Source organism: Chironomus tepperi, unplaced genomic scaffold (assembly GCF_022539635.2).
Source record: "Chironomus tepperi strain 1889 unplaced genomic scaffold, CSIRO-AGI_Ctep_v1 contig_376, whole genome shotgun sequence".
NCBI classification, from domain to species: Eukaryota; Metazoa; Arthropoda; class Insecta; order Diptera; family Chironomidae; genus Chironomus; species Chironomus tepperi.
In genome coordinates, this window is record NW_027226498.1 from 1740978 (window position 1) to 1764281 (window position 23304).

Here is a 23304-nt window from a genome sequence, read left to right on the forward strand (position 1 = left end):
TATGCAACTTACTAAAAATTTAAAAAAGTTTAGATATATTAATTTAAATAATCTTGAAGTAAAAATACAAATTTATTCAAGTGTTATAAAAAATTTTAAATGTAAGTATTTGAACCAATGTTAATCTTCATAGTAAACAATGTTCTTTACATTCACATTCATAAGTTCTTAGTAGTAGCCACTGAAGAAGCAACAGTAATCAAACGAAAACATTTAAATATGATTGAGTAGGGATGCTAATAGAGTAATTGAATTCAAGAAAATAATAATACGCATCACTTTCAAGTACAGTATTGCAACAAGAGTGTTGACATAAATATAATTTTGTAAACCTGTGATAAAAAGTAATTTTTATGCTATCAAGCAGTTCCAAAAACAATTTGTTCAAATAAAGTTAGACAAAATGAAAATACAACAAAATTCATATTCCTTCTTATTTGTCATGATTATAATTTTTTTGAATTCTAATCGAGTACACTTGTCAAAACAGGAAGCAATTTCAAATTCCACAATGATTGTAAAACATCGCATGAAGCGACAGTTAATATTTCAACCTGGTACGAGAATTATGGTAAGAAAGTTTATCTCGTTCCTTTATACTTCCTTATCAGAAAATATGTAAAATGAGGAAATTTTTTGCACGTCACATTGTTTGACTTTACAGTTCCGCGTGAATACTAAAGATAATATCATCAAAGTCAATCAGATTTTTGCACATGGATTTGGATTTCGTGGCAACATAGATTTGACACAGCCTGATAATATTAATCTTATGACACCAGAGCATCGCATGAAAAGGAGTGTTACACGAAGGGAGGTTTATGAGACTCTTGGGGAATTGATGAATCAGTTAGTTCTACAGTCTTAGATTTAATCGTATTTTTTTAAAACAAATTTTATCATCATTCTGCAGATTTGGTTTTGAAGGTCGTTACTGTATTCAAAGGATGATCTGTAGCGCAACTCACAACATTCCGTTGTCAGCAAAAGGAATTTTTTCAAAAGTTTTCAAGTTAATTTTTGCGTAAGTTGTTCTTTAAAATCTGCAATTTAAACTAATCTTCAATTTTCAACTTTACAATGACCGTAAATCTAGAATAGAGAGAGACAGAGACTGAAATTCAATTAAACTTTTTCTACAGTTAGTCCATGCAAAAAAATTATCTTGATGTATAATATGTAATAAAATGCAGGGTTCAAACAGGAAGTCGTGATATTTGAATTTGAAACTAAATTTTTAATTTCTTAAAGTTAAATTAAAGTTTGAGAAATGTCGACTTCAAGTCGATTTGATTCAATTCTAAGTTCGAGTCGACTTCAATCACTGATAACAAAATATTTAAGGGAAAACATGATTGCATGTTCAACACTGTCAAAACATCCCAGAAAAAGGTTCACCAAAGCATTCGCTTCTATTTTAATACTACAAACAATCCATGAGAATGAATAGAATGGAATTATTCATTCTATTATCTCAAAATTTCAAATAATGTATAAAAATTTAGGATTTAAGTTCCGGAGGGCAAAAAAAATCAGAGTGGAACGTGAAAGGATCAAAAATATATGTTTATAGACAAAGAATAAGAGAGTTAAAGCTTATAAGCACGGAAATAACTCCTTAATTAAAATTCACTTTATCATCCTCTCCATGAATCAATTCAATTTACCATTAAAGTAAAAACAAAAGAAAAAGTAGAATAAACATTTGAGGTTGAGAAAAATAGTGCAGATAATGATGATCTGTAGAAAATAAGCGTTACTAAAAAAATCGAAGCACGAATATGTTTCGGTTGGTATAAACTTACGAGGAAGATATAAAACAGAATACAATCGGGAAAGAATAAAATTGAGGAAAAAACTAAAGGGATGGTAATAACAGATATGAAAAGCTTGATTCAAAGAAAGGAAAAGGATCGAGAAAGAAAAGGGTGAAGCTTTACTTTTGCTTAAATTACAAGAATTTTAATTTAATACGTTAACACAAAGAGTTAAGGGAATAAAAGCTCGATATCTGATATTGCAATTAAAATAATTTTCGGCAGTAAAAAAGGGTATCTTTAAACTTTCGGCTTTTATTTAAACTTTTAATTTAATTATTGTTATTATTGTTTTTCTATCTCGACTCAAACATAATTTGCAATTCAAATGATTTATGTCTGTACAGTATATTATTCTGAAAACATGAATTTATATTCGCAGCGGAGGCCAGTCAACAAAAGGCTTAAGGAGTGACGATGAAAAAGATTATCCATATTTATCCTCTGATGATTGCAGTAAATTACTACATCATTGCCCCTTACATCTATTCGATATATCTCCATTTACGGACATATGATAATTATATTATATTAAATTATTGTTAGCATGCATTCATAAATATTAATGTATCATGTTATGATAATTCAATAAAATTATTAAATACATAAAAATCAATATATGTACTTTATACACAAATTTTGTAGACTTTTTTCCATGGCAAAAAACACTATTTTAAGCTTTTAGGCTTCCGCAAAATTGACTTCACTGGAGTGTTAGAGGTAGATACAGATAAAATCTAAGCGAGTTCATCACAATTGATTTGTCTGGTCAGCGAAATAAGTAAGTCATAAGCAATTTACGCTTTCACAAAACAAGAATCCATTCCCGATGATGGAGGTAAAATTTAATGGGGCTTGATTACTCACACGTTGAAGGAAACCTATAGATACAACGTGATAAGCTTAATTCTGTAGAAGAGGATTTTTATTGGTTTTAAAAATCACAGTTACTTTTTGTCTATTTAAAAATAATAAAGGTCCAATGATTTCTAATAAATTCTAAATAAAGAACTAATAAATGAAATTTGTGCTCGACTTTAACCTTAAAAATTTTTATTTCTAAAGGGAATCGTTTATCCTGATTGTAACTTTTTAAAAAATTTCAGAAGAAAAAAAGTATTCCTTTTGATGAAAACGAAGTCTATTTGCATTACATTAAAAATTAATACAATAGAAAAACGGATAATTAAGGTTAAGAGCTCGAAGGTGGTAAAAATTTATTCTTTAATGATGTCTCGATAGACACTATGGTAAAAAGAACGAGCTTCAAGCATTTGCTTTATTTGGCATTTCCTTTCATCTCGCAAGCATTCAACGGTGTTAATAATTTATCACTATGCAAAGTGGATAGGTTTGAAGACTAAAATGTGGAACAAGGGAGATGAAAAAGTAAAATGTACGAATGATCTGGTGAAAATTTCATGAAAGAACTTAATATAAACATTTACTGTCTGACATCAATTTTGATGTTTGTTGATGTTCTCATTCTTATTTGTCTCATCAATTCTATTGAGACTGATGGTATAGCTAAAATATTTAATTATTAATTCATAACATTTCAATGTGAGACATGATTTTGTTGAAGAATAGTGAAAATCCGCGTTAATTAACTTAAGAAATTGCTAAAATCTAAGGAAAAAACCCTTGGGTAAATGTCTACACTTATTCTAATGAGAAGTTTTCCTGTGAATCATTCAATTCTATATCCCACAATCATCTGTGATATCTGTTTATACCGAGTTATTTCACACAAAAGGGAAATAAGTAATGAACTTACGAACGAATGCTATCATTTTATGTCTCATCATCAATTTCTTTTCCTCTTGTCTATCTCGTCCTAAGAATATATATATAATCTCTTTTGCTGATACTATGTTTCATTCCATTCTTTATTCGTACAATAAAAATAAAACACAACAATGAGAATAGAGTGAGGAAATGAAGAAAATGTTATAAATATTTCACTAGATGTAGTTTTATGTTGAGCTCATATGTAGTAATGGTTTAAGGTGAATGTCAGTCACCTTCTCATGACTTGTGCTATTCTTCATCATTCTATCTGCTTTATTTCAATAAACTAACTCTGTTCATTCATATTATTATTTACATAAAAAAAATTTGTGTCAAGTTTAGCTAATTGTTATAGTCGATATACATGACAAGTAAAATTTGGACATAAAATTTACAACGTTAAGTTTAATCAAGAAGTCTGAATAAACAAGATTATATACCATTGGGAATATGATACCGCCAATTTGTGTGAAACAATAATCTTTGACTATAACAAGTGTGGGGCTAGTGCTACTATCGATTTTACAAGACTTATGAATAATGTTCAACAAATTTATTAATTGAACTCTAAAATAAAATATGATTTGATTTCTGCAAAATACAAAACTCATAATTTGAAATATATGTTTTTTAAACAGCATAATGCATTTTATAATTTATGATGATGATTTAACAAATAAATAAATAATTATCATCCTATAATTCTATTTTAATGATTATGAGTACTTTTTGTTTTAATTTATAGCATACATTTATTTCCAAGAATCATTCTTGGTATTCAATTATCAATACACCTAATACACTTTCAAATAAATAAAATGATTTATTAAGTTCTTAACAAGTTTTTAATTAGAATTAATAAGATTAGAAATTTGACTTGAACATTATGAGAACTCAAGTTATAGAAAATAAAGAGGAGCAGTTCATTGACTTTAAAACCGAAATCTCAGTTCTTGTGGATTTTAGGTCATCTAAAAGGTGTAAAATTTAGCACCAAACCTTATATATGTTAGAAAAACAAGAACTAGTTTTCTAGAAGTATATGTGAATGTTTAACACATACATTCAAGGAGGAAAAAGTTTAGCACTACTTCCTCACGATTGTTCTACTTCGAATTTTATTCGTTATAATTCAATTTTTCAATTCAAATTATTTTGATTGCTCCTGATTATTCTAATTAATGCTTAAAATGTATAATGAACCAATTATGACATCGATCTTTTGTGCCATTAAAATATTTTCGTGGGAAAATTGCAATAAGAGGAAAGGATTGCTGGGATATAAAAGTCATTTTATTTTCACATAGTAAGTGAACTGCTCTTAAAAATTAAAAATAAAAAAATTATAATATGTACTCTACGTATATTGTATTCAACCAATATCATCAACATTATTTGACTTTTAAATTTTCGACATTTTGATTCCAATGAGTTGTCCCGCTACCCAATAAAAATCACAATTGTTGCTACAATTACACTCTCAATTGCTCGTATTTTTTTCCGTTTTCTCCACTTGAAAGAGTCAAAACATGTAAATGTACAAGTAAAATTTATAAATGGAAGAATTATTCAACAATGCAGTTTGACAAAAAATATTCAGAACCAGTAGTACTTTTTTATGTTCTGTTCTCTTCTGTTTGTTAAAGTGGAAAAAAATTCAAAAAGCGAATTTAAAAGTGTTTCTTTCTTTTTAAAAATTGTTGAGGTTTTGTTGATAGCAAAAAGTGCAATAGCAATAAATATGAAAGTGTTTTCAAACGGAAAATGTTTGTTGTGTTTTGTTGCAAAAGTATATAATATGAAAACTCTTTGAATGAAGTTAAATTAAATGCCTCTGTACAATATTTATTCTATGAAATAAAATACTACATTATTATTAAAAATTGTGATTCCTCAACATTAAATATGGTTAAAATGCGAAAACGTCTGTTGCAAATATTCATATTTTTAATCATTCTGCTATCTCTTGTACGCAACTGTGAATGCAATTGTAAACCCAAAAAATCTTCAAATAATAGAATTGATTGTGGAAGCGATGACAATGTACTACTATCGAGAAAAAAGCGTGCACTTACATTTCCTCCAGGCAGCTCCTTGCAGTTAGGTACGTGAATATCAGATACAATGTAGTCTTCATTCGGGAATAAATTCTTTCTTATATATCAATTTTGTAGTTGTCACTTTTTTATTTCGTAGCAGATATAAAATAAATTTATCAATAGAGTACTGCATGAAATAGATACTTGATTTTCTTTTCTGTTGCATTTCTTCATTTCTTGCTTCTTGTGTAAATTAATTTTAAATTGCACTCAAGGAATCACTTATTCAGAAATAAAAATGAGATTTTATATTGGAAAGATACGAAAAATGTCAATGAAATTTCCACTCAATAAGTCCTGATTGAATTACATCTGACTCCAACGAATGGCTCAAAGATGTAGAAACAGAATACTTCCTCATATTTCCTGTAATGTTCACCACTATTAGAGATGAATCCAAAAGGATAAAATACAGGAAGGAAAAATTTCAAATTTCCGTTTTTATCTAGCATTCAAATATTGCAGCTGTATGTCATGCAACTCTTTTCAGATTTGATGAACTGAAAAATTGTGAACACGTAAAAAATCTGGGTGATACCCGTTTATATTTACTTACTTCGCTGGTCGTACAGATCAATTGCAATCCATGACTTCCCTTAGTCATCAAAGTTGGTTCTATCACTGGTTTCCGTCAGTCATTTACCGTTACCATCAACAAAATTTCACATAAAAAACTTACTTAACGGAATTTCACATGTCTCCTAACAACATGTCCAGTCCACCGGAGCCTGTTAACCTTGATTCTTCTAACGATATCAGTTTATCTATAGACCCTCGTCTATCGCATGTTACAAAATTTTAATTCGCGATTTTGAAATAATTTGGATCATAAGAATCGGAACATAGTCGACACTGGTTTTCCTAGTACAAAAGATGACAAAAGAGACATGAAATTTATAACTAAATATATTTTCCAATATTTAATCGCCAATTTTCTGCTTCACATGGTTCAAACTAGCTGTGATAACTTCATGCTTTTGTGAGCACAAAGAAAAGGTAAACAAGAAATGTTCTAGAAAAGGAAAAGAAAGTTCTGATCAAGTTCTGTACATCATTCACTTTTTCTGTTAAGGAAATTCTCTCAAAACTTTGTGCGCTTTTAAAAAAACACATTTTTTGATTAAAAAATTCTATTTGCATAACATAGCAATGTTAGCATTAACATTGTATACGACAAACACAAGAATTTTTCATGCTTTTTATCTTTTTACTGATTTTTTTACACGAGAAATTTTATCGTAGTTCTCGCTCTGCTTTCAATTGTTTGTTAAGAAAGTATAAAATGCAGAAAGTAAGTAAGAGACGGAAAAATTAAAACAAGAAATGAAATGAAGAAATAAAGTCGACATATGTGCCATAACAGCACACTTTTAATGTTAGGAGCAATGTATGAACAATGATGAACTTTAATAACTGAATGATGAAGAAAATAAAAAAGATTGCTTGTAATTACTCTAATTATTTAATTTTTCATTCTACTTTAGAGTTCTACGAATAATAAATAGAGAAATGAATGTAAACTTTTAAAATGTTGTGTGAACAGATAAATAATATGATGATGAAGATGATTTACTTAATTGAGAAATCAAAATAAAAACAAATTTCTTCCTTATACTTAAAATAAGGATAGAAAGTTTTTTGAAGAAATACTCAAAAATATGATAATGACAACATGTGCTTGGAAATGAAAAAAATCATTCCTAACTTTACACACATTAATATTTTTCCTTCAAGCATAGAACACTAAAGAAATGCTATGAGAAATTCCTTCCTTTGCCAATATATTTATAAAAGGAATAGCAAGAATCTCTTTTAAATATTTTGTTTTCTTTGTTTGCCTTATGGGCATGTTCTGTTGTTTCTTATATTGTTTTGTAAGGCAAAGGATGTATGATGTTGTGTATGTAATAGAACGAATATTAAAGCTTATATTTCCTTGAAAATGGCTTAAAGGAAAACTGTAAATACTTGAAAATGTTTATCAAACAATGCTGCAATAACTAACTTTTATGGATCCTTGCATCCTTTGTAAATTTATTCAATAAAGAAATTTTGTAAAGAATAATATGAAAATCATGAGAACATAACCACCATCAATAATATAACCATTAATTAAATATTTTTCAGCTTATGACCAGACTATGCCTATAGCTGCCGCCCAATTATTATTCACGATAGGAGTAACTGTTGCTTTAGCATTTGAATTACCAGATAAACCTATAGGTCGTATTACACAAGAGCTACGAGACAGTTTGCAAAAGCGTTTGCATCCTTCATCAACAACAGCTGCTCCTGATACAAGCAACAGTAGTGATAGTGATCATAGTCGAATAGATTACAACAGTAATAATTTGAAGTACATTTACAATAATAAGCAAGCATACTACAATAATATGAATAAGCACAAATATTATTATGGCAATTATGGATTTAAGGATAGGATAGACGACAATAAACCTTCAACAAATAAAAGTGCTATTAATGATGATGACGTTGAATCTAAGAAAGTAGTGAAAACGTATGTGAATCTTTAAAATACTTTATGTTCTGTTACTCTATATTGCTTTATTTATCAAACTCTAGCTATACAAATAAGGATGGCCAAAAAGTCATCACAATGAAAATCAAATATGGAAAGAAAAAAAAGAAGTTAGGCAATTTATTTTTAAGAAAACACAATCGAGTTTACCCAGTTTTTGGAAAAAGAAGCATTGATGATAATCTAACGCATGATAGAATCTTATATTTGGATCATCATCGAAATTCACGATTTGATGCTTATGAAAAGATTGAAAACTTCCTCATTGGGTAATTTAATATTTTGTTATACCTAATTATTATTAATCTTATTTCTTTTTTTGTTTAAATTGATTTAAAACAGACAAGGTAAAAATGGTACAGGATGTGTATTACGAGCACTTTGCGAGACAGCACAAAAGAATCAGAATAATGAGAAAGCGCCATTTTTAATTGAAATTCTGCGAGCAATTTTTACTCTACCGCATCAAGTGATGCCTTATAAAAAGGATTTGCATCATGCTTATGATGATGCTCATTCGAATTTGTCTGGTGACTGTGCGGAACTATATCCACAATGTAAGGACAGTATATGGTCTTCGGATTTCCGTTTTTAATGAATATCTAATTAATATTTTAAAATTTAGAAATAAATTTAATTCAAGCTATGAAAATGCAGTTTTTCTTCTCTGCCTTGAAATGATAGTATTAACAGCTCATTCCCACTTGACTGCTCTATTACACTCTTTCTCTTTTCAGCATTGTTGCTATAAAAACAATAACTATGTTTTACAGTATAACGCTAATGAATGTGTCACTCACGCGATTCTTTTGTTTTCATTTGTAAGATTAGCTATTGAAGTATTTACAAAAAAGAACATAAACGTAAAGATGAGCAAGTGAAAATTATAGATGAAGTATGCAGTTAAATGAAAAAATATTCAGAGGCCAGCAGCAATTTTTATGTTGTGTTCTCGTCTGTTTTTTGGCTTAAAGTGAAAAAAAAAATCAGAATTTTTGAATACAGAGGTTAAAACATTTTGCTCTAATTGGCTTTTAAAAGCAACAAAAATTGAATAAAAACGTGTAATAAAATTGAACAAGTTTTTAAATAAAATGCAATTGTTCAACAGTTATTGTTTTTAATTGAATAAAAAAAACTACAGTGCAATACAAGAATTTCAGTGAATAAATTAAAAAAGTTTATGAAATCAAACATTCCGTCAATATTTGACGTTGATTCCTGTTCAAAAAGCAAACCTTAAATTCAAATATATTTATTAAAAAATTAGTTAATTAATAATGTGGAATTTCAAAACAAGAAACACATCTTCAGTAAAAACATTAAGTATTTTAAGGATCACAATAATCGTCATCATAACTTTACTATGTCTTCTACCAAATCATAAATGTAAAAGTCATGATCTAATTGAAGAACCTGAAATTGATTCACACACCGAAATTGTCTATATTGAAGACGATGATGATGATGATGTTGAGGATATTTCAGATGTTCCATTATCAAGGAAAAAACGAGCACTTACATTTCCTTCGGGGAGTTCCTTACAATTGGGTAGGACGAACTGTAAAAAAATCTTTTGATACCAATCTAATTTTTCATTTCTAAATCTTAGCTTATGATCAAACTGCGCCGATTGTAGCTGCACAATTGTTGTTTACTATTGGTGTAACAATTGCTCTTGCATTTGAATTACCAGATAAGCCTATTCACACAATTACTGATCAATTGCGTCAAAATTTTCAAGAACGATTGCATGGAAAAACAACACCTGCACCAGAGCATAATAGTACCGATTATATTCATAGTACTGATTATATTCATAGTGGTGAAGATATTCATAGTGCCGAAGATATTCATAGTCGAATAGACTACAATAGCAATAATTTGAAATATGTCTACAATAGTAAAGATGCATATTACAATATGATGAATAAGCATAACTATTATTATGGTAATCACGGATCTAATGACCGAATAGATGATAATCAATCAACAAGAACTAAACCAACAAATACCACAAATGGAGATATAATTTCAAAGCAAGTTGTCAAAACGTAAGTGTCTATTTGATTCTCTTAAATTTTCTTAGCTTGAAACTTAAGAGTTTGATTGATTGATATAGTGATGCTTTGAAAAAACCACAAAGTTTGATAATATTCAGCTTTAATGCAGTACATCTTTTATTGATTTAAAATAACTCAATTTTCATTAAATTATAGACATTACAACAAGGATGGAAAGAAAGTCATCACTATGAAAATTAAATATAGTAACAAGAAGAAAAAACTTGGTAACTTGTTCATGAGAAAGCATCATCGTGTATATCCAGTATTTGGTAAGAGAAGCGTTGATGATCACATAACACATGAAGATTTATTTTATCTTGACCATCATCGGAATTCTCGTTTTGATGTGTATGAAAAAATTGAAAATTTTCTCAACGGGTAAGCTGAAAAATATATTTTTGAATTATATATAAAAGTTGTTTAATATTTGAATTATAACAGGCGTGAAAAAGATGGTACAGGATGTGTATTGAGAGCACTTTGCGAGACTGCACAAAAGAATCAGGAGGATGAGAAAGCGCCATTTCTAATTGAAATTCTACGAGCAATTTTTACTCTACCACATCAAGTTATGCCTTATAAAAAGGACTCTCATCAAGTTTACGATGATGCTCATTCGAATTTGACTGCTGACTGTGCAGAACTCTATCCACAATGTAAGGACAGCATATGGTCTTCAGATTTCCGTTTCTAAAAGATTCTATATTTTTTGTTTTGCAAAAAAATGCTTTTTGATTAAAATAAAATTTCCTTTTTCGCTTGAAATTGAATTTTTTAACATTTTCTGCTCTATTTTCGCTTTATTTACCAAAAAACTCGGATATAAAAATATGATAAGCGTTGTGATGAATATTTTTATATATGTAGCCCTTAGCTAAAAAAAGGCTTTTTTATTTCAGAATTGTTGCTGCATACTTATTGAAGATATTTTGAGCAGACAGATAGTATCAATATGCCAGATGTTGCATCTTACATTTTTTAACATAATAATGTCCGGATATTTTTATCCGACTTTTTACAACACCCTAATTTTCGGAAAAATATTAATTTATTACGACTTCTATGGAGATTAAGGGCTTTTATGGAGATTTTGGCACTTCAAGAGAATATAGGGCTTTTATATTATTGGGGCCGTTCCCTTATTACGTTTCTTACATTGCGCCGTTCATTCCTTACCCTAAACGTAATGGGTTAACTGCCCCATATCGCAAATGAAATTTGCCACCTCCGTTTGACTTCTATTTAGTGTCACTAAAAGATGTTTGACGAAGCCTTTAAAATTCCATGATGGAGCGTTCTTCATTTGTGTTGCTCGGGGACATAAACTATTCTAAGAGCGGTTAGATTCATATTTCACTCATATTCTTTATGATAGATGTTGATAAATTTCTTTAAATTTGTTTCCATCTCATGGATTTGATTAACATCTTCAACTATCAAAAAATTAGTTTTAATTTGATATTAATAATTTGAAAGCTGTAAATACTTCACAATTTGATTCAAGCATTTTCAAAGAATTCAGAACAAGAAAAGTAATAGAAAAGAGATCGAGATTTTGAGAGCAGACAAATTAAAAGTTTAAATAAAGCATCAACATCAATTGACACCTTTCACATTCTTTTCAGTTATACACTTTGCTCATACAGACAGAGAAATGCGTAAATGTGTTCGAATATCAAAAAAAAAATCTACAGCAAACCCATGTTTTTTTATATATTTTTGAATCATCTCAGCTGCTTGTTGTCATCATACAAAACATTCTTGTGAAAACTTTTTCGATTTACTTTCCTGAATCAGCAACAAAATAAGGAAAAAAAGGCTAAAGCAAGAAATCTTAAAAAAAAGTAAAGTGTACTTCAATCAATTCCTGTCAAGAATCTTTTTTTTTTGTAAGAGAAACAGAAACTTTTTCGTCACTGAGGAATTGATTCTAGTTCGAAATGTTCAGATTGTTATATTGTGTGGCATATAATTTGTAAAAAGTTGTGGCAGTTTGTACCAATTTTGCTGTAATTGAAGTTTATGTTCTTATAAGTGAAAGAAAAGTGATAAAAATTTAAAATTGAAGTGTGAATTATTTTAAAGCTAGTGAATTAAAAGTTAATAATTCTATATTGCTATAGAAGTTAAGAACTGAATCAGAAAATCAATAAATCATTTCATTTTAAATTTTTATGTGGATAAGGAATCATTCATTTTTGAAATGCTCAAGTTAAATGAAATCATTTTCTTTACATTTCGATATGATATATGTACCCTTTTCAATTTGTCTATTCCATAAAATATATTTCCTTGTTATCCTTTTCACACTCATAATTTCATGTTTTCTTTTTTTCATTTATTTTTTTATTTCTGTAAAAAGACTATTCGTGCTTCGGAAATAAATATCGGTTTTGAAAGCGAAATAAAGATTTCATTTCTTCTTCATCATTACTTTAGTAGACATTTTTTTCTCTACTTTTTATGGAAGAAGGAAAACGCAATTGTAGAAAAGGAGAAAGAGAGGAAAACAACTAAAGAAAAGAAGAAAAGAAAATATAGGAAGTTAATCAATCACAATGAAAAATAAATTATTGAATTTTACAATTTGTCAAGCTCTTATCATAATTGGAATGTCGCTATTATGTGTAAAGTGTCAAGAACAGAAGCTATCGGCATCTAAAAATGTGACAGTATATGATCGATCTTTCCATAGAGTGCTGTCGCGTCGTAAGCGATTCCTTTTATGGCGACCTGGAAGTAATATTTTGGTAAGATATATGTATCTTTACTTGATGTGTGTTTGTGTGTATGGATAACCCAATGATATGAAAATTAAATTTTATTCATTTTATGAGCATTTATAAATGATGAATGATGAGTGGCATTTTTCCTAGTAGTATTATATCGATTCTTCTTATATACAGCTCACAGCATCTCTTGTAAAACCTTTGGCATTCACACGTCCAACCGGACATAATTTGGTAATGATAGTGAATACTTTGATTCATCTGTTGGTACTTATACGTTTAACCTTTATCAACAGATTTTAGAATGGGATATATTCTATCCATTACCTAGTAGTTGGCGTTTACCAAAAAAACCAGAGGAGAAACCTCATACAACGGAGATACCAATAGAACCAGTAGAATCGTGGACACCACCAGGAGAAGTTTGGCAACCTGAAGGTGGTTGGACGAATGATGTTATTGAAGAAATCAATAAACACAACAAAGATGCTATAGGCCGAAGGAACTGGCAAGTTCCAATAAAAGTAAATTGATTACAAACTCTATCTATAAATTTTCATTGTTCATTATCTTAAATTTCCTTTCCTTATCTACTTTTTTTATCATATAAATTGTGTAGCAAATGGCTCCAAATCAACAACTCATGGACAGACAATGGAAAAATAACAATTTATATAAGTCGAATTCAGCACCAACATATCCCGTATCATTAAAATTGAATCCGCTGCTTTATAAAAATCCTTGGCAGCAAACGCAACGAAACCAAAATGATTTTAATTTCAATCGACGATACTACCAACCAAAAAGTCAATTGCCATCACCATCATCAGCATCACCATTTCCGACCGCTTCCAAACCATTTGATTTCTCATCAATTTCAAACAAAATACAAAATTACTTCAGAAAAACTCGCTCAGTTAATGAAGAATTTTCTAAAAATGAAGAAGCTAAAGCTGGAGAAAAAGATGAAGATTGGAAGCATTACTATGCACACAGAGATCGACGTGATTTATATGACCGCATTGTAAATGCATCACCAATGTAAGTAGGAAAAAAAATTCTATTTTACTCTTTGCCAATATTATTAAGTTTCATATTTTAACCACAACACACAAAAAGCATGAAAGGAAATAAAATGAACTATCCCTAGATAGTCATTAAGGAAAAGAAGTGGAATAATATAAGTGTTATTAATTGCACTTGTTTTCTGTTATCATGGGGATTTGATCTTGTTTTTTAGTCTTCCTCTTCATCTCTGTCCTACCCTTATTCTCTTATCATTAATCCAGATGGCTGGAAAGTCAGCCTGCTGAAATTAAAGAAACCCATGAGACACAATATCACTCTTAGAATGTATATAGACTAGGCATTTCATCTGTCTGTTATTTGCAATTACGTGAGACTAAGTGGAAATACACAGTTGGAACTTGATTTTCATTTATCATTGCTGCACCTGACTTTATTTTATACCGAATATCCTTCATGTTGTTTCAACATTAACATTTTTTCTGGCTCTGCTTATCTGCTAATTTTCATAATCCTTTTCCGCTTATTCATTATAGCATTACTGTTGCTTATTTCCTTTCATTATTTCCACATTTCTTTTTCCACTTTAACTGTGTAGATGGAATATAAACGAAAATCAGCAGGGATAAATGACTTTAGATTCTGCAAGCTGTATAAATGTTGAATCTCTACAATTTTAATTTTTAACTTATATATAATGCAAAAAAACTTTTTAAATAATTTATCATTAAATTTAAATTGAGCAACTTTAAAGAGTTGTTTAGCTACATTTATGCTTATGTGTACTTATGCTCTCAATAATGATTGATTTTCCCATGAAAGGTATTTACAAAATTTTAACGATTAAAATTTCTCTAATAATTTCTATTTTAAACGATCCATTATTCTAAGTTTTGAGGCTATATGATTAAGAAACGTTCATTGAAGCATCCTCTTCTATTTAACAACCCTCTTCTCCCATTTATTTTAGTATTAATGTTGCTATTTTTATTTATTTTCATCACTCACTCTTTATCATTATTTTTCCTCATCTATTCTTTTTCTTTATATTCAATTCAGCTATTTGCGTTTTCATTATTTTAAAGGACTCCCGTGAAGTACAATTTATTACACTAATTAATTATTTCAACAAGGATCACAAAGGTCCACGTTTTGCTGCTGCTATTTTCATCTTCACCTTACTGTTCTTAACATTTAGCTTTATAATCTCTCTACTTCAATGTCACACAGTCGCTTACTTTTTTTTTCTTACTTCTAACACTAATTAAAGTCGGATGAAAAGTTGCAACAGAGTGAAGATTTGAATTTCAAAAAATGTCTTCAAATTTAGTGAATGGTTAATCAATTTCAATTTGATTCATTACTTCTCATTCATTGCTTTTCTAGTCTATTCCAAAACCAACTTTCGTCAAGTCTCTTTAGGGGCCGTTCACTTATTACGTTCGCTTTTTAGGGGGGAGGGGGGTCTAGGATTTTGTAACAGCCTCAACCAAAAATTTTTTTTTGTAACGACATTTTGTAACGAGGGGGGAGGGGGTCTAGAAATTCGTTTTTTTGCGTAACGTAATAAGTGAACGGCCCCTTATGATCTAGAAAATTTTAACTGATTATGAAATCTGTGTTTTAAAATTGAATTCCATCTAAAAATTGCAGAAACTTAAAGAATTATAGAAATAATGGCGAGAAGAACTTGTATTATATAATTTAAAATGACTGACAGTAAAAGTAAATGTTCAAACCTATATCCTTATTACATTGAAGGAACTGTTCTATAAAATGCTGAAGAAAGAGAAAAATTCGACTTGATTGCCACGCTGGCAGTTTATTGAAAAAGAAATAACAATAAAAATCGAATAAAAGAAAATGTCAATAAATCTACTAAAAGAGTCGCCAAATGTGTCTTTATACATATATTCCCATTACTTTTTGTGTGCGTTCTCGCGTCTTTTACCTAAAATTGAATTAAAGTAAAGTTTCATAAATTTTTATTTATCACATTCCCGAAAAAAACTTCAAACAGCAAAAGATATTATTTTTTTACGATTATTATCAAGAGAAATAGAAAAAGCTATGGAAAATAATAAATAGGATTAGGCGAGAATTATTAATACACTCTTTTTCGGCATTTGTCATTCCGTTTGTATTTTGCGTGTCCGTTAAAAAGTTCTTAAGCATATTTTTTTACCAATAAAATATTTTGATATTGATACATCATGCTTGACAGGGTACTATTCTAGTTTTCTAACCAATTTTCACTTCCATGGACTTTCATCTCTTCTTAGACATCTTCTTGCCTCCAGTATTTTGCACACAAATATATAAGTATGAGAATTGTTGAGCACCTTAAACGTTTGCTTTCCTAATAGAGGAAAAATTCAGAATAGAATTATGTATATTGAAAATGAAATCGAGCATGTATAACATAATTTTTTTGTACTTCTATAGGAATTCAAATTTCGTACGAAACTGTTTATTGAGAACAATGTGTGAAGTTCAACATTTTCTACACCCCAAAGGCTATTCACTCTTGCATGATATGCTTAGAGTTATTTTTACGTAAGTAAAATCATTTGAATCTTTCTTTTTCTTTCCTTTTATATCCACAACAATGAGCATAAGGCTGTTTCCATGGAAAAAATAATTTGATGATTTTAGGGTGTTATTTGCTTAAGGCTATATAAGATTTACTTATGATTCAAAGTAAACAAAACTTTTTTTAATGATGTAAAAGTCTTTTTTAATGAAAAACATAAAAATTGCATTATAATCACAACTTTATATGGAAACAAATATTCAAAACATTGACTGTTACATTTTCCAATATAAAATTTATCGATCGATTGCAAATTTACATCAAAATATTTTTTCCTCATTCTTCCCATGTTCGTTTATTGATAACATAAATTTGACTAGACATTGAATATAAATTAAGGATGTATTTTCGATATGCGCAAGTATTTATTGAATATACCATAAATGTTCCAGAATTCCCATTAAAGATGACATGGATGATGATTATAGTAATGCAGTGCGAGCAGGCGATCAAGATTGTGTTCATTTTTATAGCGAAAATTGTCCCGTGAGCATCTTGGCACTTTTATTACATGCAAAAAATGGCTAATGGAATTATGGTTTTCGGTAATGTGGATACAATCAAAATCAAAGTTAATAACATGTACAACACTAAACAGAGGGAAGTGAGTGCAAATATGATGACAATATTTTTATGACTTGTCGTCAGTACGGTCATGAACTAGATTAGAAATTTGATAGTCCTTTTATTAATATTATTAATAAAATGTTGATTTTTATTCTTGTGACTATAAAAATCAATTGAACTCTGTTACACTTTAATTAATAGGAACATTTGTAAACATTTGGTCAAATTTTCAATCTCATCAAAACTCTCATTACCTTCCCTCAAACTCTGAATTATGGAATGTTTATCGATAAATAAAATTATTATAATTTAATTGGAAATAATTGTTTTAATCCTATTTTCAGAATGAATCAATCTAACATACATGAATAGAGTCATGCCACATTCAAAGTTCTCATATGAGCATCCATACCATGTACCGTAAGAGCATGATGTGAGCATGAGCTGTGAACGAGAGCCTCCAATGCTCTAAGCATGTTCACTGTCTGTTTGAGTAAATTAGCAGATTTCCCGAATGAAATTACGCTTTTGTGCATAATTGTACAGACGGATAGTCGGTCTGTTTGTATACTTTTGTCTCCTACGAATGGTCACATTGCAACCAGTTTCATATTATGCCTTCAACAAATTCTTGATAAATTCAGTACTAATGACATAAATTAGACAGGATTTAAAGCTAATTCCATGTCACCTTATGCAAATGTTGATTTAACTGAAACATTTTGATAGTTTTAGTGTGAATATTTATTAAACAAATGTTTTAAACTTTTAACTAGGTATGTAATTTTATCACTGTAACAATCATTACAAGCAGAATAATGAAAAATGACACATGAAAATTAATTCACACTTTTTCTGTCATGTTGATATGTAATCTTTGTTCTTATATATAATTTATTAAATTTTTATTCCGTTTTTGCTGACAGTGATGACATAAATTGTTTTGCTTGTAAATGATGTAAACTGTTTTTATTTTGTGACATTTTACATAAAACATTTGGTTGATTTTTCGTCGTACAGGAAGCAAAATTTTTTGGAAAAGTCAAATAATTTTTATCTCTTGAGTATTTATGTCATTTATTTCAGTGACAAATCAAATATGGTTGAAAAGTTAAACAATATTAATTTATTGATTTTATAACTTTTTGATGAATTTCATGAGAATTCCTTGTTTCAGATAGGTACCTAAAATACTAAGTATTTAATATCTTTGATGTTAACGAAACTAGACAAATCCTTAGAAAATAAATCAGCGATACTTGAAATAAAATCTCAATCAAAAATGCTTTTCATTTAATATCAAATGAAAATATATTTCCAATTTCATAAAAGGATAGAAAATACGAGAAAAAGTATACGTCAATAAAAGAAAGCGAGGAAAAAATTAAGTAACCATAGCAAACATAGAAAATTCTCGTTGCCAAGCAAAATATTTATTTTCAATTCAACGTTGTTTGTCAGACAGAATAAAAAGGAAAACGAGAGAAAGAAGTTCTTCTTTACAAGCCAGAGAATTTATTGATCATTATCATCATTGAGATTAGAGCACAAGTATATCACAATCGAATCCACTTTTTTCAATTTTCCACAAAAAATAGAACGATAATAAAAAGCAAATAAAAAATCGAAATCAAATCTTTGAGGATGGTTTTGCTGCACATCAAACGTGGTGAATCTAGTCTGTTTCTCTATGAAACATCCATTCGTTCTGATATCAGTAAATTGACATTTGAAATCGTGACTATCTTTAATGGATGCCTGAAAGTTCGACGCATTTGTGCAGGTTTGTTTATTTTTTGGCAAATTCAATTCTGTTTCATTCACTATTCACTCCATATTGTGTTTAGAAATGGAAGAGCTAGCAAATTATGGATGTATGTTGCCACCTGAAATGATAGGCTTGACTAATGAGCAAATTGAAGAGCTAAAATTATTTGATACATGGGCTGAAACGTGTACACCATCTGGAGGATATAATTTAACAAAAGATCCAGTTGGACGTCGTAATGGTCGACAGCCGTTGCCTCAAATGCAAACAATGTTACGTAAAGCTATTTCTGATGCTTTGGCAATGATTGATAAGAAGCTAGTCAGTGAAAATAAGACGTTGTTACAGAAAAACATTAAGGAAGCTTTAGACTTATTACATGGTGCTGTGACAATCGTTTATCCAATGCAATTACCGCCACATGACTCCATTCGTAATGAATTTCAAAATACTGAGGATTTGAGTGGAACGCAAGCTTCATTAGAAGTTATAGAACCGGTAAAAGCACAATTATGGTTTGCCGGCAAACAAATGTTGCCAGATAAAAAACTTGCTGATTTCATTGGAAATAATGAAAAATGTAAAGTCATTGTTAAATTACAAAAAAGTGGCGAGGGTGCACCCGGTCGTGAACCTGTCTTTACTGAAGAAGAACGTAAACAAATGATGTTACATGCATATCGGCGCCAGGAAGAAATGAAAAAATTGGAACAAGACGAAGACGATAGTTATTTAAATTCATCATGGTCAAATAATATGAGCTTGAAGAGTCAAATGCATGGAATTGCTGATGTCAAGTTCCGCATGGGAAAATAAATTCTATTCTAATGCTTTTTTAAAATTAATTTTTTGTGGTGTTCTTTACAAATAAATCAATAAACGAATGTTTACATCCTGAATTGATTTTTTTAATTTTTTTAACCCTGAACATGCTGTTGTCATGATTATGTTCACAAAATTGAGCATGTTCAATTAGATGGATTGAGTATACTCATGAGCACACTCATTTCGATGAGTATGTTTCTTGTCTGTTAGGGTATAAGAAGCACACAACGCAGCGGTGACTAAAGAAATGGCCATATTCCATTATTCTCTGTTTGTTTAGGAATGAACTTTCGTTTCCGTAGAAATGTTAAAATAGCGCTCTAAAAAAACTCTAGAATGTCTTGAAAGTAAAAAATTCATCACTTCATAAATAAATTTATTGAGGTTATGACGTGACTAAGTTTAAAAAAATAGAATAAACGGAGAGATAGACACAATGATAAATGTTGTGGTACTTGTGAAAATTTAATTAACAAGTAGAGTAAGATGTTGAAAATGAAATGAATTTAGGTTTGTAGATAACTGATTTGAATGTTCTACATTAATTTGAAATATTGGAAACGTGGAATTAGTGCTGTGAGAATATTTTTTTACATGTATTGGAAATATTTGCCTAGTCTAGATTTTTAATGTGTAAAAATTTTGTTACTGAAAAATATGCGAAAATTTTATAATTAATTTTCTTGCCTCAACCACATCCGAGTCGTTTATTGATCAAAGTCAAGAGAACCCTTTGTGCATGATTGAGTTAATTACTTGCGGTAACAATTTTGATTGTTTTTGTAGGTTGTTGATTGTTGCTGAAAATTTCCTTAAGTTAATGAAGTTAATTAAAATAATTATCTTAAACAAATGCTGCTTGCAAAAACAATCATCTTATCGCTTATTTATTTGAAGTAAATTACTATTTTATTAGACTTACGATAGGACAAACTTAGTTAAACTTCTAAATCTGTTCTAAATAGTTTTTTAACGAGTTTTAAAATCAATCAAATTTTTAAAGAAGAAAGAATTAAATTTTTTGTATAAAATTTTTCCTAGAATTTACACCACATTGCGTCAATTAATCTTTCTTATTTTATTATATATTTTTTGTGGGTATACCACTACTTCTGTTTTTCTCTCACCATCATTCTTTTCTATGCTATACTGTTATTCAAAACTTTTTAATTGCTTTTTTTTGTTGCTCTAAATTCTTTGTTATTAGTTAATATTGTCAAGTGAGCACCTTCTGTTTTGAGACAAACGTTAAATTCTTTCTTTTATGGAAGTGATTAAAGAGTTAAAAAGTTTGTACTTTTATAAAGTTTAATAAAAAAGTAACAATATTTTCTTATAAAAAATACCTAACCAAAACATTGAATGAATTTTATTGAAATAATTTGTAGAATAAGTAAGTTTATGTACATTAAGTCGATAAAAAAATTGAAAGCAAAGACGTACCGAAAACCGTATCGGAACCGGGATTTAAATTTTTCGGGATTTTCCTGAATTATTCTCCGTAATTACCTATCTTGAAAAATTAATACTCTTTAAATTCCAATGAAAATTTTTTCTCCTATCCTTCCGTAATCCTATTATATTAACTAGGATTTAATCCCGTCAAGCATTACGGACAGACTTTTGTATGCCTCACCATGTTGCGTTTCTATGGGGATTATTCATATTAAAAGTTTAAATGGAAGTCAATTTTATTTCTAATCTCAACGTTGAAAAGTTTTACTAAAAATCTATACCGAAATTACCTAAACAATACAAAATCTCAATTTGAGATTCTCTATTATTAAAAATGGGAGCATAGCTTAGAACGGAATGACTGATGTTCACGATTATATTTATAATTAATCGATTTTGTTTTTTCAGAAAATCTAGATTAAATATGACACGAATGACAATCGTATTTTATATTATTTTGACCTTGTTCACTATATCGCAAAGTGTAGAACAACAACAAAGTCATAAGAGCCAACAAAATCAGAAAATATTATCGAGAAAAAGGCGTTATCTTATATTTCCAACTGGTAACTCGATATCATGATCACCTTAGAATAATTTGATATTAAATTGATTTTTTTACTCTAGGGTCGTCTGTTTCTATTGCTACTTGCATGACCGTTGGTGTCTATGGAAATCCACAGTTTTCAATATGGAGTTGGGCTGTTAATTATGGTTTTGCTTACAATCTTCCAACAAATTCAACAGATTATTTACATCCACCGAAAGATGTATCTACATTTCCATTTTATAGTCCAGAAGAACCCATAACTACGACGACAACAACAGAAGAACCTACGACAATTCCCGGTGATGATCATTGGCATAGTGAAGATCATTGGAATGCTGAGCCAAGTTGGGCAAGCAGGCGTAAATTTAATGTCTATAAACAACCGATGAAATTTGAAACTCAACCGATGATACATCGACGTTATCGACGAGATATGTACCGAAATATTGAAGCAGTTATTGACAAGTGAGTATTGTTATGTCATGCTAGAAATGTATCATAACATATTTTTTCCTTCTTCTCCTCCTTCCGATCTATATCAATTACTATTACTCATTTAACATTAACATCATCAAATATAACAACAAATATGAAATGGATTAGAATGGGTTATAATGGACGAGACTGTGTTCTTCAAGCACTCTGCGAAAGTCCAACTATGTTTAAAAAGAAGAGAAGGACAATGATACAGGAGATGATTAAAACAGTTTTTACTATGCCGAAATCGAAAGTTCTACCATTTGAACACCCTGAGCTATTCATATATGATGAGGCTTATCGTAATGGACAAAAGGAATTGGACTGTAAGACGTCTTATTCCAAATGTAACTTCTCTCTGATTAACCTGATTTTAGGCAAATATTCAAATCCCTTTACTGCCTTTATGTAAAATGCTCTGATCTTTTTAACTAGACCTTGTTATTTTGACAATTATAAGCCTGATGAGTAAATAAAAAATACATATATAAGTGAAACTTTAAAATAGTCAAGACTCATTAATATTCTACATTTATAAATTAATTCCTGAAAAAATGTCTTGCAAATTTTAAAATCAACATACAAAAAAGACGATATTTTTATTTATTTAGGAATAAAGCCTCTTGCTACTTTCATTTATACTGTACATCTGCATCAAGAGATGATTTTGTTTTATTTGCAAATTTTATTAACAAAAATCTTCTCAAATTGCATCTTGAAAGATTCTTTTTCTGTACAGTTACTCTACTACTCGTTATCTTTCCATGGAAATGTTCATTTTGATTCGTTCTCGTTTTCTCTATTGAACTCGTTCTTGTTGTTATTATGTAAATACCATAAGTATATGTGTATATGAAACTAATCTAATAGAGAATGAATCTTTGGAAAGAAATCTTTTTCAATTCTGCATCATTCTGGTATGTTTGTGTGTATGTTTACTCTGTAATAATAAAAGTACATATCTAAAGTGTATGTAAAGTGCTCTCGTTTATTATCCCATTA

At 29.4% G+C, this 23304-nt stretch overlaps 6 protein-coding genes across 9 annotated transcripts; all 6 read left to right on the top strand.

The window, feature by feature from the left end:
• Positions 1 to 266: 266 nt before the first annotated feature.
• On the top strand, positions 267 to 2363 carry LOC139096157 (uncharacterized). Of its 2 annotated transcripts, XM_070647820.1 has the most exons (5): positions 307 to 344; positions 491 to 571; positions 665 to 849; positions 914 to 1024; positions 2200 to 2363. In XM_070647820.1, exons 2-5 carry the CDS (start codon positions 512 to 514, stop codon positions 2333 to 2335), a joined length of 492 nt encoding a protein of 163 aa, XP_070503921.1. In that variant the 5' UTR covers positions 307 to 344; positions 491 to 511; the 3' UTR covers positions 2336 to 2363. The 2 variants fall into 2 exon arrangements, with proteins under 2 accessions (XP_070503920.1, XP_070503921.1); XM_070647819.1 differs by having other exon boundaries at positions 267 to 571.
• A 2956-nt stretch (positions 2364 to 5319) lies between these two features.
• LOC139096173 (uncharacterized) lies at positions 5320 to 8841 on the top strand. The gene is made up of 4 exons (XM_070647847.1): positions 5320 to 5712; positions 7835 to 8225; positions 8291 to 8515; positions 8589 to 8841. Exons 1-4 carry the CDS (start codon positions 5514 to 5516, stop codon positions 8839 to 8841), a joined length of 1068 nt encoding a protein of 355 aa, XP_070503948.1. The 5' UTR covers positions 5320 to 5513.
• A 685-nt stretch (positions 8842 to 9526) lies between these two features.
• LOC139095758 (uncharacterized) lies at positions 9527 to 11006 on the top strand. The gene is made up of 4 exons (XM_070647224.1): positions 9527 to 9797; positions 9859 to 10300; positions 10466 to 10690; positions 10754 to 11006. The coding sequence occupies exons 1-4, from the start codon at positions 9527 to 9529 to the stop codon at positions 11004 to 11006; spliced, it is 1191 nt and encodes a 396-aa protein (XP_070503325.1).
• Positions 11007 to 12107: 1101 nt separating this feature from the next.
• LOC139096155 (uncharacterized) lies at positions 12108 to 17441 on the top strand. The gene is made up of 7 exons (XM_070647815.1): positions 12108 to 12321; positions 12675 to 13062; positions 13219 to 13275; positions 13338 to 13565; positions 13661 to 14082; positions 16513 to 16623; positions 17053 to 17441. The coding sequence occupies exons 2-7, from the start codon at positions 12871 to 12873 to the stop codon at positions 17186 to 17188; spliced, it is 1146 nt and encodes a 381-aa protein (XP_070503916.1). The 5' UTR covers positions 12108 to 12321; positions 12675 to 12870; the 3' UTR covers positions 17189 to 17441.
• Positions 17442 to 18871: 1430 nt separating this feature from the next.
• Positions 18872 to 19811, top strand: LOC139096212 (cilia- and flagella-associated protein 298). Its single transcript, XM_070647907.1, has 2 exons — positions 18872 to 19010; positions 19075 to 19811. Exons 1-2 carry the CDS (start codon positions 18872 to 18874, stop codon positions 19809 to 19811), a joined length of 876 nt encoding a protein of 291 aa, XP_070504008.1.
• Positions 19812 to 20505: 694 nt separating this feature from the next.
• LOC139096118 (uncharacterized) lies at positions 20506 to 22730 on the top strand. 3 transcript variants are annotated; one of them, XM_070647755.1, is made up of 4 exons: positions 20506 to 20581; positions 21684 to 21841; positions 21903 to 22290; positions 22429 to 22730. In XM_070647755.1, exons 2-4 carry the CDS (start codon positions 21700 to 21702, stop codon positions 22712 to 22714), a joined length of 816 nt encoding a protein of 271 aa, XP_070503856.1. In that variant the 5' UTR covers positions 20506 to 20581; positions 21684 to 21699; the 3' UTR covers positions 22715 to 22730. The 3 variants fall into 3 exon arrangements, with proteins under 3 accessions (XP_070503856.1, XP_070503855.1, XP_070503854.1); XM_070647754.1 differs by lacking the exon at positions 20506 to 20581 and adding an exon at positions 21026 to 21109; XM_070647753.1 differs by lacking the exon at positions 20506 to 20581 and adding an exon at positions 21166 to 21213.
• Positions 22731 to 23304: the final 574 nt, after the last annotated feature.

Bases quoted from the DNA above. Each gene is read 5' to 3' on its own strand.
- LOC139096157 (XM_070647819.1), top strand. From the start codon at position 404: ATGAAAATACAACAAAATTCATATTCCTTCTTATTTGTCATGATTATA. The intron at 572-664 runs GTAAGAAAGTTT...TTGACTTTACAG, and splicing joins AACCTGGTACGAGAATTATG to TTCCGCGTGAATACTAAAGA. The intron at 1,025-2,199 runs GTAAGTTGTTCT...TTATATTCGCAG, and splicing joins GTTTTCAAGTTAATTTTTGC to CGGAGGCCAGTCAACAAAAG.
- LOC139096173 (XM_070647847.1), top strand. From the start codon at position 5,514: ATGGTTAAAATGCGAAAACGTCTGTTGCAAATATTCATATTTTTAATC. The intron at 5,713-7,834 runs GTACGTGAATAT...AATATTTTTCAG, and splicing joins AGGCAGCTCCTTGCAGTTAG to CTTATGACCAGACTATGCCT. The intron at 8,226-8,290 runs GTATGTGAATCT...ATCAAACTCTAG, and splicing joins TCTAAGAAAGTAGTGAAAAC to CTATACAAATAAGGATGGCC.
- LOC139095758 (XM_070647224.1), top strand. From the start codon at position 9,527: ATGTGGAATTTCAAAACAAGAAACACATCTTCAGTAAAAACATTAAGT. The intron at 9,798-9,858 runs GTAGGACGAACT...TCTAAATCTTAG, and splicing joins GGGGAGTTCCTTACAATTGG to CTTATGATCAAACTGCGCCG. The intron at 10,691-10,753 runs GTAAGCTGAAAA...GAATTATAACAG, and splicing joins ATTGAAAATTTTCTCAACGG to GCGTGAAAAAGATGGTACAG.
- LOC139096155 (XM_070647815.1), top strand. From the start codon at position 12,871: ATGAAAAATAAATTATTGAATTTTACAATTTGTCAAGCTCTTATCATA. The intron at 13,063-13,218 runs GTAAGATATATG...TCTTATATACAG, and splicing joins GACCTGGAAGTAATATTTTG to CTCACAGCATCTCTTGTAAA. The intron at 16,624-17,052 runs GTAAGTAAAATC...TAAATGTTCCAG, and splicing joins ATGCTTAGAGTTATTTTTAC to AATTCCCATTAAAGATGACA.
- LOC139096212 (XM_070647907.1), top strand. From the start codon at position 18,872: ATGGTTTTGCTGCACATCAAACGTGGTGAATCTAGTCTGTTTCTCTAT. The intron at 19,011-19,074 runs GTTTGTTTATTT...TATTGTGTTTAG, and splicing joins AGTTCGACGCATTTGTGCAG to AAATGGAAGAGCTAGCAAAT.
- LOC139096118 (XM_070647755.1), top strand. From the start codon at position 21,700: ATGACACGAATGACAATCGTATTTTATATTATTTTGACCTTGTTCACT. The intron at 21,842-21,902 runs GTAACTCGATAT...TTTTTACTCTAG, and splicing joins TTATCTTATATTTCCAACTG to GGTCGTCTGTTTCTATTGCT. The intron at 22,291-22,428 runs GTGAGTATTGTT...GAAATGGATTAG, and splicing joins ATTGAAGCAGTTATTGACAA to AATGGGTTATAATGGACGAG.